A 17,257-nucleotide genomic window follows, 5' to 3' on the forward strand; every position below is an offset into this window, starting at 1 on the left:
AAATTAAAATAAACCAATATAGTTACATAAGCCTTCCAATATAATGTAAAACTAAAAACTAATTTGAGTGGCTAATAAAAAAATACAGGTTTACCCTGGGTTTAACTTATAACACAAGGAAAAGGGACCTTACTAAATGCATTATGCAAGTTTTGGAAGACATAATTAAGTAAACCTTAAAGTTTTAAAACATGGAATTCTTTGTTTACAGCTCTTCTCACTGATACAAAAATGCCAATTAAGGAGGTAAAATTGGGTCTGGGTGACAGAGCAGTTCTCTGGGGACATGGAAGAGAGTGTCTTTGTCTTGAAGATCAGAAATATAAATACAACAAACAGTGACCTAGGACTGAGCTTAACTAGCTCAACGAAATAAAACTTGAGGCCAAGAAATTTTTGGCATTTTAGAACTCAGAACTCTGACGGGTCCTTCAGACTTTGTGAAGAAATCTTAACTGTCTGTTTCATAAATAGTAAGCCTTAGTGATTTGAGCAAGCAAATTCAGCTTACTCCAACTATTATTATACCTATCTTATAAGTAAGTTTTAAAGTGAAGCTATGAGATCTCTAGCTTTTGTCTGATTATAAGCCTGTGTACACATTATAGAAGTGAGATATTTCTACTGCTAAAGAAAAAAAAATCAAAGTCAAAGAGCTCTGCTTAATTGACATAAAAATATAAGAGCTTAAACATTAAGAATTTTTATAATAAAAACTGAACAAATTGACTTTCAGCGTCATGTGAATTGGAAAATATTCAATATTAAGATAATATTTGATATTGTTTAGTTTAAGTATGTTCTAATTAATATAGACATCTTTAAAGTCATCAATATTATGTATAATACCTTTACTGTACCTAGGTTTAATGAAAGTCAAATAAGATCCTGTTATATCTGTTGCAGATTTGTTAAAAAAAATAAAAGTAATGTGCTGTGGTAACATTTTAAGTAAATTAAATGCAAATGAGATGAGAGCTTTGGGTAAATATTTAAAATATATTTTTAAAATGTATGCTTAAGATAATCTCTAAATGTTTGGTATCTTTAGATTCTAGTGTTGTGCTAAATTAAGTTAAATTACAAGATTTTATTAAATAGCTATGCCATTTTCAGATAAAATAACATTGAAATACGAATTACTTAACATTTAACTTCCTCTTACAGTGAAACTAAAGGTGTATAGAAATATTAATATATGATTGGTGCCACACGGAAATAGTCTCTATTAGTAAGGGAATGATCTCAGTATCTTAGGAAAGTAATATAAATATGTAAAGGAAGATATAAGAATGGAATTATATTTTGTTAATGAAAAATAGTGACTTTCTCCTGAACCTGGTTACTTCTGAATGGAAGAAAAATAAGGGACACACTAATATAACTATAGAAAGCTGTGGAAGGCTTGTGGAAAAGGAACCCCGAGGAAAGAGTTTTGTACATGGTCAGAATTGGTTAAGTTTAGAAACAAATTGGGCAACGTAAATGAATCTTAGAAGTAAGCTGGTACAAGATTAGAATTGTTTTTCTCTCTGTTAAGAGGAAAAAATTTTCTTAAAATGTTAATCCACCTTCAGTAACAGATTGTAAAACTTCTTATACCACTTAGCTGATCTGTTCTGCCTTTACATTTGACGTATTTTCTTGTTAATGAATTAGTACTACTTTACAGTGATCTATATGTTTATCTGACCAAGTGTTCTGAAATCTTTCAAAAAGCTCCCCAAATATAAAATTCTAATTAATTAAATAAAAATTAATTTAATTAATTAAAATTCTTTTAATCTCCAGTTAAGTTTGGGATGCTACAGAAGGCCCCTGAAATATCCCAAAGAGAGATTTTAAACTATAAATTTTCATTTGGCATTTTAAATAACATGGAATTGTCAAATGAATCATAAAACTTCTAAGGTTATATTGAATGAGACAATATTATTAATATAGATATTGTAGAAATTATATGGACTCCCTAAAATTCTGGTATATCTGAAATGTTACCAGTGATAATTATGGGTATAGTGAACATGTTTCTTTATTGATTATAGTGTAATGGTGTTTAACCATGCTTTTAAATCTTTTGTCATTTATAGACAGTTAATTGTTTTCTTCTGATGGTTTTGCAAAATGCTTTCTCTTCAAGGAGATTTACTGATTTCTAATAAATTTCACACTATAGCAGTGAACTAAACTGGGTAAGACATTTTAAAGTTCTAATGAAAACTCTCATTAAAAGAATTAGTTACATGGGACTGATTAACCTGTTGAATATGGTTATAATTTTTGATATTGTTTGAAATACTACTGGATTTTAACCTGTTTCCCAGACATAAAGAATCTCTTCTCCTTAAGCTAGTTACGGTTCACAGCAATTTGATAAATTATACCTATGTAATCACACTTGGAACAGTTATCTTTTCTCTCTATCTGATCCCTCAAGAGACTAAAACACTTAGGTCCCCAGTGGCTTTATCAAATTAGGGAGATCATCTCCTAACAGATATAGGAGTATAAAGGTATTTTAAGGATTTTAAAGAGAAAAGAATTTACCTAAATCTGTAAGGCAGAAACCCATGAAAAGCCTTGACGTGGCTTTCTTGGCCTTAGCAAAGCTTAACATTCTACCCTGAGACTCCGTATTAAAACTTCCAACACAGCCAATTTAAAAAAGCCTATATGATCAAATAATCAGACTTAACTTGTAAAAACTTAATCTTGATTTGGCTATATTTGAGAAAACTGAGGGTAACTTAAGAGAGAAAAAAATTATATTTTAGTGGATATTAAATTCTAGTTTTGTTAATTGAGGTCCATATTTACTAAGACACTTCCCAGATCATTCCTTGCTGTTATGTCACATTACTGTACAGTTTAATTGAATTATGAAAAGGATACTCTAGGTTTGTTCTGAAGCTCAGTAATCTATCCTTGGGTAAAGTTCCAATGCCTCATGACCTGCAGCCAGGGGATTATACATACTGCAACAGGCATGACTTAAAGAACTGTCTCCAACCTGAATGGAAGGACCCTTTTTCAGGTACTCTTAACTAGACCATACAAACCAAAGCTGAAGGAAACGGAGTCTCGGATTCATTTCCTATCAGAAACATCCCCTGCAGTGCACTGGCCTATCGAGCGCTGCTCACCTTAAAACAATGCCCAAATGGAGAAAAAGCTACCAGACCAGGATGAGAAGAAGACGTCATCTGAGCTAGACAGCTGACCCAAGACACCGGACCAGGACTGTATACCAACTACTTTGATAATTTATCCAACCTTTGATTATGAACTACTCCACTTGTTAAGTTTATGATAAATTACCTATGTCTAGTACTTCTGTGTTACCTTAGTGGGTTTCCCTACTCCAAGGCTCTAACTAGATAGCCCTCAGAAACGTTATTCTAAAAAGAAATTATAGTTCTGTTTAGGCCACTGTTGATCTTACAAAGTGGGAGATTTCACCTGGCCAATTAATACCTGCTCTGACCCTGACCATAAATATGAACTTTCTCATAGGATCAAACTCAGAAACACAAGCAAAATTTTAACCCAAAAATACAACTTCTCGACTATTAAATTCTTACTCGTGACTTTATTAACATTACTAGCTGTATTATTTATATTCTGTCTATTTTATAAAATTGTTGTCTGTTACATTTCCCAATGTGTAACTAGGCCCACAAGATTGATGATGGCTAAACATCTTGAAGAAACAGATGAAATTTATAACCCTGAATAAAATAAATATAATAGTGTGATTCTAGGTATGGAAATGAGCAAAGAAGGGTTAACACTTTCTGGATCATAATAGACTAGTAAGACAGGTGATCCAGATAACTTTTAGTATCAACAGGGCCTGATAAAAAAACTAACACCTTGAGTGGCAACTCAGAAGATTCTTCACCTGAACTAGGAATGAGCCATCCTAGCACCGTGGGACAAAATTGGTCATGAAATGTCTCTCAAAATATTGGTCGAATTTAGGACCAAACGGGAGCACTGTGAATGAAAATACCACAATGTCCATGAAAATACTGCATCCATGACAGTAAACAAAGAATGCTGAATCCAAGTCATCAGCGGCTGCTGCCAACCCCCAGCGAGTACATGCCTGCAGCCCGGCCTGTCAGCCACTCACAGTGGTGCCATCTGAGCAGACTCAGAGTAAGAAAGGACAGGATACTGGCCCTAGATAGCCAGGTGCTTGCCAAAAGAATGAATTCAATGACCCAGATGTTTGCTTCTCACCATACATAGAAAAGCAGTAAATACTTGAACTTGAGATATCTGGTTTTCTTTAGATAACAAGCAATATTTTATTGTTCCAATTACCTGGTCCTTGTTGTATGCTTCTATATATCCTAGCTCCTCCCCTACCTCTTGGGAGCAGTCCCTCAGAGTGATCTGAGAGGCTGTCATCCCGGCTCGAGTCCTCCAGCCAAATAAAAAAAGCCCTTAACATTTAGGCTGAACGTTTATTTCAATGACGTTCCAGAATAGACACAACTCATCAATTCTGTAATGGAACACACTGAATCAGGAACCAAAAGCGTGTTTTAGTCCAGAAAATCTCCAGGTTCCTATTTCTTCCTGTCATTATACAATCCCTCCAGAACTCATTAATTTGCTGTCTGCTCCTCTGGCAACCAAACTCATAGAAGACTCAACTCAGCAGAGCGCCCTGCTGGGGAGAACACCCCACAGAAGCACTGCAGGCTGCCTGCCCTCCTGCACGCTCTGCTCACCCTTGGTGTCCACCGTGGAGACCAGGCCAACAGAGCTGTTCCTAACAGCTACAAAGTCAGACACGTTAAATAAATCATTTTATTTTATATGATATTTTACGTATATACACATCTCTGAAAACAGCTTTGCAGAAGCTCAAATCTTCAACATCAATCCCCAAAGGCAAATCCGGTCCCCAAGGGGAAACAAGACTTAAGACGACGCTAAGGCCTCCAAAGTCCTCTCAAGGACCGTCAACCAAACTGCCTGCAGGTCTGCAGCTGCAGGCGGTTACATGTCTGCTTTTAAAGCAACCCCTTCCTGCCCTCGGGTATTACAATGTCCCTCTAAGCCCTCCCGTCTCAGGGTAAAAGCAGCCGTTGCAGAACCTTGCAGGGAAGCACTGACAGGACTGGACAAAGAGGATCAGAGCTAAGCTAATACTTCTGATGACACGACCTTGTCACTGTGTCACTTTACAGATGAATATATATAGAGAGAGATGTGGGGTGATATTGCTCAAAGTCACACAGCTAATAAGTGGCAAAGTCTATAACTCTGTTCTTCCCTTTGGCGTGACACCCCAGCTGGGACGCCCACAGGGTTCTCTCATGCCTGCCTGAACAGTCCTCTCCTGTCACTCATAACCCACCACAGGGTCTGACCCTAGCCTGCCTTTTCAGCATCTATTCCCTCCAGTCTCTCAGGAATAAGGCCGTTTGGGCCACTGTATGACTTCCGGCTCCCGGAAACCTCATTGCTCAGGCTGGTCTTGCCTGTGCATCCGGCCCGCTGCTCAGAGGCTCTTCCTCCCCTGCAGGTGTAGGTTTCCAATCTCCGCAGGGACACCCCCTCAGGGGAGCCCTCTTCTCGCTCTCAGCACGACAGGTGTCCCAGGCCACATCCCGAGCTGCCCCATTAGGACAGTGTGCGCCCAGATCTGTTAATCAGACCAGCAGCATCAGAGCCAGGGATTATGCCCGGGCCACCCTGCAAAACTACTGCCCGCCTCACAGCCCCCAGCCAGCAGGTCACCTGGAAGTCACAGCAAGTGCCCCACCCAATCCAGAAGCCTCTTCATTTGCCAGCATCGCTGATGACTGGTTTCCAAACTTTGGTCAGTTTCGCACAAAACAGCACCTTCAACTGTGAAGCAGAGGGTTTCGCTTCTGCTCCCCATCCTTACTGGTTATGTCAAGGAAAACAAAGAGGCCTTTTCTCAACACTTTTATAAAGACACCCTCCCACCCACAATACTCATATGCTCAAGAGCTTTGGATCCACGTGATTTTTTTTCTCTTATGATAAGCGGCTCAAAACACTGCAGGATTCCTTCTATTTAGATGGTATTTGTACTCAGTTTATCGGCTTTAATCTGTTTTTGTCTCTCTTTTCAATATCCCTAGCAGTTGCCACCTCTTAATCCCTTCAGCAGCCTCCCTCCCAACATCTACTCTAGGAAATCAGCTGTGATGAAGGGCCCTGGGGCAGTCACAGACGATGCAACTAAGGCAAAGAGAGGGTCCATAATTTGCCCGAGAAGATCAGCTTCAACCCCCAACAATGTGTGTCACGTCCCTGTGTTTAACTCTTATGCTAAGCAAGATAACTTTTCGTAGATTATGGTTATAAACAGATGAGGTATAAAAATACATACAAGGACACATATCTACTCTAAGATGCTCACTAACTCCACTATTTTGTTTCTACTTATTTCTATTAAAAAATATTAAGAGCCTCTGCAGTCAGTATAGCAAAATGTTACTGGGCTTTAAATCCAGAATATAGAGGTGTTAATTGTGTCCTTACTCATACTTATTTGTATGTTCACAAGACAGAATTATTTGAAAGTCCCTCTCACCTCCCCCTATTCACTACTGGCTCTCACCTGAGCTCCCAGACCACACATCTAACAACCTTTCACTTTACCCACAGCTGAACTCATCAGTTTTCCGCAGAACTCCCTCTGCAGCTTTCCCTCCTCAGAGCACAGAAGGACCATCATTTAACTCATTAATCCACCCAGAAACCTGGGCCTTACTCCATCCTGCATTCACAGACAGCCTTCATCCTTTCCTTTTTGCCATCTAAACATGCCTTCAATATGTTCGCTTTTAAACACTGACCGTCCCACCGCTCAAGTGGAAGCCACCAACACTGCCCACCTGGACTCATGAGTCTCCTAAGTGGCCCCACAGCCGCTCTCCCTTACTTGAGACAAATGGGACTGTGTCACTCCCGCGCTTTTTGGACTCTTTTCAGACCCACTCTTCTTAGAAGAAACTCCAAGTTCTTCACCAGGTGAAAGTCTTTGCCATGAAATTGTCACCTCAGGGAGGGCAGGACCCGCCCTCTCCCCTCGGCCCCGCCCTCTGGCAGAGCATCAGCTTGGGAGGACCTGCTGAGCTACACCAGCCTGTATTCTAAACCTGGTCTGAGTTCTTAGCAAACTGCTTCACTTATCCATACAATTCCAAGGTAAATTAGAAAGATTTTAGATGTTGAGCTAGACTATTGATTTTGGGATTTTGCACTAGCAACCTGCAAGGACATATTCTAAAGATTCTGTCTTCTTAAAACCACACCCAGGTTAAAGGAGTATTTGTGGAATGTCTTCGGAGGAAAAGGGACTGTACTTTTACAGGCTTTATGTTTTATAACATGAACAACCCGGACAGGGTCACAAATGGAACCGCCTCACAAGTGACAGGAGACAGGTGAGAGGCACAAAGCAACAGGTCGCAAAGTTGATTCTCCAGCCCCCCCAAAAAATTCCTGAAACAACCAAAAATTCTGAATTTTAAAAGTAAAAGAGTATCATATAGAGAAATGAAATAAATAATGCTCTTCATCAGGGTTTCAAGATCTCACTCCAGAGTTTTTAGCAGGCCATACTGAATCCTAGCACAGAAAAATCAAATGGACTTGTAGTGAGAAAGTTCCAGGAAAACTGCAGTAATTCCTCCACTTGTGTAAAGACATACACTCACCTGCTGAAGGTGAATGTAGACCGCATTCTGGATAAATTCTGAAGCTTCCAGTCTCCGCTTCTGGATGCCAAGGACATGGACAGCTTGGAAGCATGCTTCTAACTCAGTCACCGGCATTTTTACACTGCAGGGGAAACAGAGGCACCCAGTCAAGGGCAGAGATGTTCCTGTCGTGTCTCACAGGCCGTGCCTCGGGGATTCAGTGCCCTGCAGCAGCCCGGCCCCAGGCAAGGACCAGCAGCGTTTTCCACCCAAGCAGGAGGGGCACTGTGCTTGAGAAAGCCCTTCTCCGATGGGGGCAAGAGGGGCTGGTGGGGTTGAGTGAACCTATAAATGCCCACAGAAATATGCCTGCATTCATTCAAGTGATGCAAACAAATGTAGCAGGCTATTTAACAAAATTTCAACTGTCAGTGGAAATTTTGCCATTCCTTTCCGCATGTCCACTGCACTCTGAGACAGGCTTAGGCTCTCTTACACCTGCAGCTCTGTGCAATAGTTGTGAAGTCATTTTACTTTACAGATACCACGGTTCTGCCCAGGGTGATATCCAGCCCAGAGAGGTGGCCCAGGCCAATTTAAAGCTATGTGGCTTGGGCGCGGGGACAATTACAGGAGCTGGTTCCGGAGCCAGGCCCCTCCCCACCTCTGCTCCCCTCTCTCCCGAGGCCCCGCTGCCAAGCACTCAGGCTCCATGAACTTATGTCCTACTCTTCTACTCTACTCCAAACCCTTTTCCTTTTCTTTTTTTCCCTAATTATTCCCAGCTGGAGTGATTTTTCAATCTCAATATCTGAAAAAAATTCCTGCAGCCGAAAAAGAGGTCTCCAGAGGTCAATGCCCATATGCTGGTTCCTGAAGAGAGCCCCTGGCTACAGGGACCCTCACCAACACTCACGGGGCATCAGAGATGTTGCAGGGTCGGCCACCCCCAACAAGAGTTTGCTGTCACCCCAATGCCTGCACAGCACCCCTGCTCACAAAATATAGTTGGTCCACTTATCGGTTATTAAGAAGCAAAAATACAAAATTGCTCATGTTTCTTACTAAAATTATCTATGAAGCTGGAGAGGGAATTGTAATAAAATATAACTGTTTTTACCCTATGTTAGATCTGTTCCTTTGGGTTTAAACCTGTGCCCTGTTTCCTAGGCTCAGACTTGGTAGCTCTGCACCATTTGAAAAAGAAAGTTGCCTTTAGCCTGAAATCTACAGGAAAGCCTATTCTCCTGGCCCTGATCTTTAAAAATGTTAGCTCATCTGCACTTCTGTAGAGATGGCAAGTTGCATACTAGAGAATAGCCTTTGTTTTTTTGGAGGTTTTACAGGGGTACCATGATTTGATCCACGTGGACAGCTGCAAGAACAGCGGATTCAAAGGACAAACAATTCATAAAGCAAGAAGTATGCAACAACCAACCACAACCCCGCCCCTTTTTAGTATAAAAGGAGACTGAATTCTTACTTGGGGAAGATAGTTCTCCAGGACATCAGTGTGCCGTCTTCTGGGTCTGCCAGTGTTGCAAGTGAAGTCACTATTCCTTGCTCCAACACCTCATCTCCCGGTTTATTGGCCTGTCATGCGGCTAGCAGAACGAGTTTGGACTCGGTAACAAAATGACTGCATTGGAGGTAGTATGTCTCCAATGTTTCCTTGTTTCCAATATGTAACATGCACATCATTTATGATCTAGTGCAAATAATTCATCAAAGACAACCACAAAAAGAAACTATACTCACCTAGCTATCAACATTGAAGTCACAACCTGTCAATTTTATATGCTGTTGAACAACACAATGGAAAAACTTAACATAGGGAGTTGATTCCACGGAAATAAAATTATTTCTACTCCTTCAATACTTTTTCTTTTCTTTTCTATTTTATTTTGTTTTGCTTATTGAAAGGAAAATAAAAGTCAAGTCATTTTATTTCACGTATTTTTGTTATAGCTACATTCTTTAAATACTACAAAGAGATTTAAATTGCAAAAAAATTGTTCATATATTAGTATAAAGATATATACACAATCAATGGGGATTAGGAAAGGAATGGACATTTACTAAAAATCCACTGCAATCCTGTCTTTTACAAGCATATCCTGGAATATAAGCTGTATGATCCAGGGGCCCCACCCCCATTCTCACTGTTGTGTCCCTTAGTAATCAACTACTAAGGCACCAGCATAGAATCATGTGATCAGTATTTTAGGAATAAATTAGGGAATTAGCTCATTCAATTCTAAAACAAAAACCCTAAAATAAATACTGAACTTATTTACAGATAAAGAAAATTGGAACCAAAAAGTAGTTATTTCCCCAAGGTCACAAAGCTAATAACTGATAAAGACAAGATTTGAACTCATCTGCCTGATTCTAAAAACTAAGGTGGAAATCCCATTTGACTGGGGAGGGTCCAGCAGCACAGCCTATCACCCTATCTTTGTTCAGATCTAGCCTTAGACAGCCTGAGACAGCACCCCATTCCTATTGAACTTGAGGGCAAATGATAACAATAAGGATTTTATATCCAGTAGTTTGTTAGATCTCATTTATATAAAGTGTCAGCAGGTCAGCAGAAAAACTCTGGAAAATATGAGTGGGTCCAGAGCTTTCTGCTGATTAGTAACTCAGTCTCTCAGGACATAGTGACCTTCCCATGAGAGGCCTCATGGACATAAACTAAAGGCAGCTGAGCAATGAAAACTAACAAGAACCTGGAACTCAAGCAAGCAGTTTCCCTGCCATCCCCCACCCAGTTGCCTCTTCACCCGCGTGGACACGATGGCAGGAGACCCAGGTTCTTGTCCAAGGTACATCATCATGGATTCTCATCCATAAAAATTTATGACTCTATGCTGTCTTATGTCCATTAAAACTCAAATATGATAACACCAATATCTCAGCAGACTATCTATGTCTCCACTTCCTGTCTTCTAATAGGAGAATAGTTTTATGGACAAAAAGCAGAAATCCAATTTAAAAAACCATGCACGAAGCCAGGTGAAATTCTGCTTAAGAGACTGCTCTCACGCTCAGTAAATGAAAACTCAGTAAAAGTGGTGCTTCTCCCTCAGCAAATGGGAGGTAGCCTGATGTGTGTGTGTGTGTGCACGTGTGTGTGTGTAAATCAAATACAATGAATTCTGGGATGTGTACAGTTTTTTTTAAGTCACTGTCATTTCATGGGAATGAGCCAACATTTAAATAATTTGAATCTAGTGTTCTGAGAGAGTCTCAGGCTCTTGGTGGAGGAGGTGAAAGGGGAGAGTGAAGGAGAAAAGAGGTACATGAAGCAAAGAAGTAAGAATACTGCCAGGGAAAGGCAAGACGTTAGTTTTGTTCTTCCTTGCACCACATACAATTTAGGGACTCGCTTTCCGCTGATGACTTATCGAGCATTGAGTTGCAGGAGAAGAGGGGACAGCTCATTGCTCACTGAGCTTGTGACTGTATGTGGCATCTTATAGACACAAATCATTTACCCTGATCAAACACTCTAGCAGCAGGCTGTAATTCTCCTGTTTTGAGAGACAACAAAGCAGGAGTTCAAACAGGTTGCATAACTTGACAAAAGTCAGAGGTCCAGTAAATTAAAGAGGATTAATTCAAACTCACATCTGAATGCAGAGTCTGATCTTCCCACTCCCAGGACTGGAAAATCCTTAACACAGGCTCCCCAGCTCCCCTGCTTTGTTCCTGGCACCAAGCATTTCCCATGGCAATGGTCACCATTTCTCACAGACACAGCGCTCTGTGCAGCAAATGACCTTGATCAGACCTTGATCATCTACCTGCCACGCCCACCAGGCTTCACCATACAGGTAGGAAAGCTGGCTTTCAAGTGCATACAAAGCCATTCCTTGTCTAACCTGGGCTCTTCTGTGGTTTCTCCAGCCTAAAGGCAGCCATGACACTGCTCACAGTTTGTACATGAGCCACACTACCTCTCTCCATCTGTCTCCCCACCTATACTACTTAGCTATGACCATTTTGAGAATCTTTGACACAAATTTTTAAAAACAAAAAAGAAAGGATTCTGGAACAACTACTTAATACTTACAATTTTAAATGACAAATTACAAAGTGAGTATTTACAAACCGAATCTTCCTTTCTAAATTTCAGTTTTAAGCATTTAAAAATATAATAGCAAAAAATTTTCACTTACAAAATTGACAAAAACAGAAACAATAATCTGGAATAAGTTAAAAAATAATGCCCATGTTCTAAATGGAGAAACTTCAGGACTGTACTGAGGGGTAAAGTAAGAGGTGAGAATGTAGAGACATAAACAAATTGCATGGAGGAAAGCAGTTTTGTAAAGATGCAAGTTCTCATCAGAATAATTCAAAACTTACTAAAAAATCCCATGACAACTCCAATCTGATTTTTTTTAACTTGAACAAAATATTTTGGAATTCTTCAGGAATAATAAAATCATAATACTAGACAAGAAAATTTGGGATGGAAGAAAAGAATCAAAAAAAATTCAGACTGCCAATTATTAAATAAATTTTTACAATATGTAAGTTATGGTGCTGGAGTAAGAAAGACAGATTGACAGAAGGGAACCATGAGCTCAAAAAGAGACTCTAGTGTATATAAGTATTTTGTAAAGGTGGGATTTCAAATCAAAGAGAAAAGTATGACTTCAATAATTGTCCTGAGACAATCTGAGAATCACCTGGAAAGAATAAATACTATTCCTCTCATAAGGACCACAAGATAAATTACAGACAGTGATGTAAATATTAAAAAGTACTAATAACAGCAAATACAACACTTTGCTCTTATTAACTCAACTTACCCTTACATTAACAAGCACTATTATCATCTCCATCTTAGAGATTAAAAAAAAACCTACAGAGGAGATTTATTCCAGTATAAGAAATTATTTTTAAGAATAATGTCAAAGATAAAACCCATAAGGAATACATTTATTATCATAAGAATATTTTGAGACACTACCAAAATAAAAATCCTCCTAAACAAAATGAAAGGCAAGAAATGACAAGAAAAAGCTCTGTGATACATGTTGTTGAAGACAAGAAGTTAATGTTCATAACATACAAAGAGCTTCACAAAGCAACAAGAAGCTCCCCCACTTAAATGTGTGCAAAGGATAAAAGGAATCATTCATTTTAAAAAAGTCAAATGGCTGATGAGTGAAAAATGCTCAATACCTCACTGGTCATCAAATGCAAACTAAAACAATGAAAAAGCACTTTTGCTCATCATATTGGCAAATATTTTTAAAAGATATTCTAGCTAGTGTCCATCTGTGGGAGAAGAAACCATGAGCGACATTTTCAGAGGACGACATGTCAATGGATATGTAAACTCTGAAAAACGTACGTACACACTGACTCAACACCACTTCTACGAATCGTTTCCTTTAGGAAAAAACAAATTTAGTCCAAAAAGATGTACCCATCAGGGCATTTACACAGCACTGTTTACAATGGTGGGAAGAAAAACTGAAGTGAAATCATATCCAGCAATAGAGAATTCGTTACATAAGTAATTGTGCATCTTTTCATTCCCCTATGGAAGGAATTTCTAGAGTCACTTGAAAGGAGTCTGTGATGAATGTAAATGTCACATCCAGGGACTGAATTTCCAGAAGCCTTAACTAAAGGAATACTCATAAAAGATCACAGGAATGTCTGTACAAGAAGGATGCCAGTCAAATATCCTTTCTGACAGTGGAAAATGGAGAAAACTTAACTGTCCACCATCAAGACAATGATGCGGTAAATCACGACGAGCTGCGAGCAATGAGGGAGCCGGCGTTTTGCCGTGGTCCAGGGCCTTGTCCACAGCATTCTCTCACCAAAGGTGTGCGTGGGAAAGAGACCACACCCGCAAATCAGGAGACCCCTCCACTCTATCTGAAAGGACCGGGTGAGTCTGGAGTGGGAGGACGTCTATGATATACACCTGAGTGATTAAAGCGAGCTGCAGAAAAACATATAGTATGGTCTCATTTTTAAATAAAGCATATATACACACACGTATACATGGAATTCTCATATGTGTGTATATATGTATGTCATAGGCATAAAGGTCATGAAATATATATACCAAATTTTCAACAGCTTTTAATCTTCGGAAATAAGGGGAAGGGAGGTAGGGCCTTCCTGTACCACCACAGTTCTCTTTTCAGTATTTCAGTTAAGTATACTTGGAATTTAAAAGTTTATTTAAGTCCGAAGTAAAATGGACGATGCCTCCACAAGACAGAATGCTATACTGGTCATCAAAAATCATCCCAGAGGAGATAGAATATTGTAGAAAAACATATAAAAAGCCGAATGGAAAATGGAGGTGTCCACACAGTAAACAATCACAGAGTGCTCTCTGGTTTTTTATGACAGAGGTGATACACACTGACGAAAATACATGTTAATGTGTTAATTATTATCTTTGAATAGCGGGACAAGGAAAGCCTCTTTTGCCCACTTTTTCAGACTTATTATTTTAAATGCACATTCTTTTTCATCTGAAAAAAAGCATTTTTAGGTGTGTAGTACTACGCATTGGAGAATAATACAAGAATACTTAGAGAAACAAGTAACTAGGAGACAAGGCAGCAGCATCACAAAATGTAGGACGGGCGATCCTGATTAACACCATGCAGTTACATAAGGACCCACAAATTGAGAGCACCTGCTGTAACAGGGCATGATCCCCTTCTATTTGTCAGCAGTGTCTTCAGGCCTGAGGCAGTTCTGAGCACGGCCAGTGTCAGTGCTGGTGTCTGGATTGATGCTACTGGGGGTGAGGGCACCTGCAAGCCGAGAGGAAGAACAGAAATCATCCTCTGCCTTTTCTGTCTTGTTTCTTTGTTACTTTAAAAGAGAGGCATATATAAGATAAACTGTGTATCTACCCAAATGAAATTTCAGTAATGAAACCGTTTTTAAAGACTTCACAGCTTATATTCTGCCTATAACTGTCTTTTCAACAAAGCATCATATTTATTAAATGTTAATTAACTCAGTTAATTAACTCCCTGTTGAAACATTCTAGTAAAGAACATGAAATGCAGTATGTAAAAGAACCACACCTGCAGTGACTAGCTCAGCTGTCTTGACGGCAGTGCAGTCAACCCCCACCATCTTGTGGCCCTGAGCTCCTGATGCTGGTAAGACATCACGCTGCTGCCTCAGATGGAGAGAAATGGTGAAAGCATTTCTTGAACCCTACAGCACTGACAAAACATAACTGACAAATCCCAGGCTCCTTTGAGGCTCTCATTTTCTGTTTCTGGCCAACCCCCGTCAATGAGCAGAACCACCGAATTCCCGAGCCATGGGACTCACGTGGGAAGGAGTTTTGGAGAAATTTCCAGGTATAGAATGTAACCAACTATACATAGAACTCTGAAAAAAGAAAAGATGCCATACTCTGATTTTGGAAGACACTCAAAATATTCTCCTGAGCCTTAGTAGCTGGAAAGGCTGAGCTTCTCCTAAGCCACTTATTTATTTCACAGCCAGTAAGCATCTCCCACAAACCCTGCTTCCCTGTGTCTGCTGGGAGCTTGAAGCACACTGCTGCTGTCGATCTTATAAGTCACAGGGCAGAGGCGTGTGTCTCACGCCTGCAACCCTCACACAGGCTCGCCTCCTAGCCTCACTGTCTGAACTTGGCTCCATTTTCTCACCTGTTTATTTAGTATCTGTTCTTCTGTAAGCTGCCTGAAATGCGTTTTGGAACATGTCAGAAGAATCAGTGGGTTGAGAAATGGACAGATTGAGAGGTGAGAGATGGGCAGACAGAGAGAGAGACTCCAAGAAAAGGGGAAAAAATAAAATTTCCTATGCAAAAACCTCTTCTAATCAGGGAAGGAAACCACCACGGAAAAGTGTGAAGAGGCAGGTAGCTTAGGACTGTTTCCTGGATTCCATGAAAAGTAACACCAAGAGATGAGAGGGTAGAACTTTAAATAGTAAAAGAAAAAAAGTATGCATGCTTGAAAAATATATCTACAATATGTACTTTCTAAAGAATAGACTCAAATCAGCAAGGCCCAATAACACTATACTTGGGTATTTACAGAAGTGAGAATCCCATCTCCAAACCACAAGGCATCCCTTCGGAACACTGACAGTCTACATGGGGCGGTCATAAAGCCGTCACTGCAAAAGCTATGCTACCCTGCACTTACGAGGAACGAGCAGCTGTGCTCAGGCTGCCCACGCGCGTCACTTACACCCCACAGCACCTCTACGGGGGGGGGGGACGCCTAGCGAGCCCCGTCTCTGCAGGACAGAAAATCAGTTCTGGAGAGGCTAAGCCAACCTACCAGTTCTCCATCACACAGGACTTGTCACTCCAGAGCAGGAATCGAACTCGGTCCCACGAATGTAACCATGGTACTACCGTGCTTTGTGTGCTGTTTGTGTGTATAATACATTTGTTTCTATCATGAAAGGGTATTTAATAAATGATCGGTTGTCTTGTCTATCTCATTAGCTTACAATTAATCTTTATACTGTTGAATAGTACTCTTTTCCCGTGAAGAAATGAACGGAAATAGCGGAGGTCAGAATGAGGTGGGGCTCCATTCTTTATCTGGGATCTCATCTCATCGAAGTCCCCAAACAGGGAGAAGGAGCAAATGTTCTCTTTATCTTTTAAAGAGAGGGCTCCAGTGATGGTGACTTATTCAATTCCAAAACCAAAGCTGGGGAAAGGGCACATGCAGCAATTAGAGCAGTATCAGCTGTAGGAAGGCGAAAAGAGCTCACGGGAGGGCTCAGGGGGCAGCCTCATTTAATTTCAATCGATAAAACAATAACACACTCTAAAAATATTAGCATACAATGGATTTGCTCTTTCTTGACATCTAGCAAGTTTCCACAGCCCACATGTAACATTATCGTGAACTAGTGAAAGGAAGAGTCCACAAACAGGGAAAATCAATGCCACAGGCAGGCTGAAACCCAGGCTGGAGTTTAGGAAGGGAAAGGGCATAGTTAAGGACTGAGGAAAGGCTGGGGGAAAGAATCATCACAATGACTCTCAAGCATCATCCAACAATCATATAATCATTCATTCAAGAGAGAGTTACTGAGGTCGTATTCTGTGCAAGATTGTACAGCGGGCGAAGCAAGAGCGCAGCATGCATGGTGGCAGCAAGTTGCGGGGCTCAAATACATTTCTGATCCCGGTAACTTGCACACTTGTCCTCAGTATAAAGGCAAAGATAAAAAAAGTAATATAGTACTCTGTAAACTCAAAGCATTGTTGAAAAAAAAGTTAAGAAGACCTAAATACAAGGACAGACACTCCACACACATTCCTCTATCAAAAGACAGTGCTCTTGGAATGGCAGTGCTCCCCAGAGCGATTCGTATATTCAACGTGGTCTCGATCACAATCCCAGCGGGCTCCTCTGCAGAAACTGACTACCTGCTGCTACAATTCATTTGGAAATTCGAGGATCTCAGTAAACAAAACGTACTTGAAAAAGAACAATTTGAGAGGACTTGTAATTCTCAATTTCAAACCTTACAACTGTACCTCCAGGTGAGATTAG

General features: G+C 40.2%; 1 protein-coding gene across 9 annotated transcripts in view; it reads right to left on the bottom strand.

Annotated features, from left to right (window-relative positions):
• The window catches only part of LOC140701239 (uncharacterized), a 133,537-nt gene that overhangs the window by 82,685 nt on the left and 33,595 nt on the right, over nucleotides 1-17,257 (bottom strand). For 4 of the 9 annotated variants that reach the window (XR_012080207.1, XR_012080210.1, XR_012080204.1 and 1 more), the window contains exons 2-4: nucleotides 14,780-14,873; nucleotides 14,380-14,500; nucleotides 13,394-13,668 (exon numbers count right to left, since the gene is read on the bottom strand). Coding sequence is in view for 1 of the 9 variants with exons in the window: in XM_072976662.1 (XP_072832763.1) it covers nucleotides 7,713-7,836; nucleotides 9,178-9,203 (150 nt within the window). In the remaining 8 variants the exon portion in view is untranslated. Of the gene's footprint in view, nucleotides 1-7,712; nucleotides 7,837-9,177; nucleotides 9,299-13,393; nucleotides 13,669-14,379; nucleotides 14,501-14,779; nucleotides 14,878-15,035; nucleotides 15,291-17,257 lie in introns of those variants that run through there. The other 5 variants (XR_012080208.1, XR_012080206.1, XR_012080211.1 and 2 more) reach the window with 3 other exon arrangements.

The sequence above is a fragment of the Vicugna pacos genome, chromosome 14 (genome assembly GCF_048564905.1).
Source record: "Vicugna pacos chromosome 14, VicPac4, whole genome shotgun sequence".
NCBI classification, from domain to species: Eukaryota; Metazoa; Chordata; class Mammalia; order Artiodactyla; family Camelidae; genus Vicugna; species Vicugna pacos.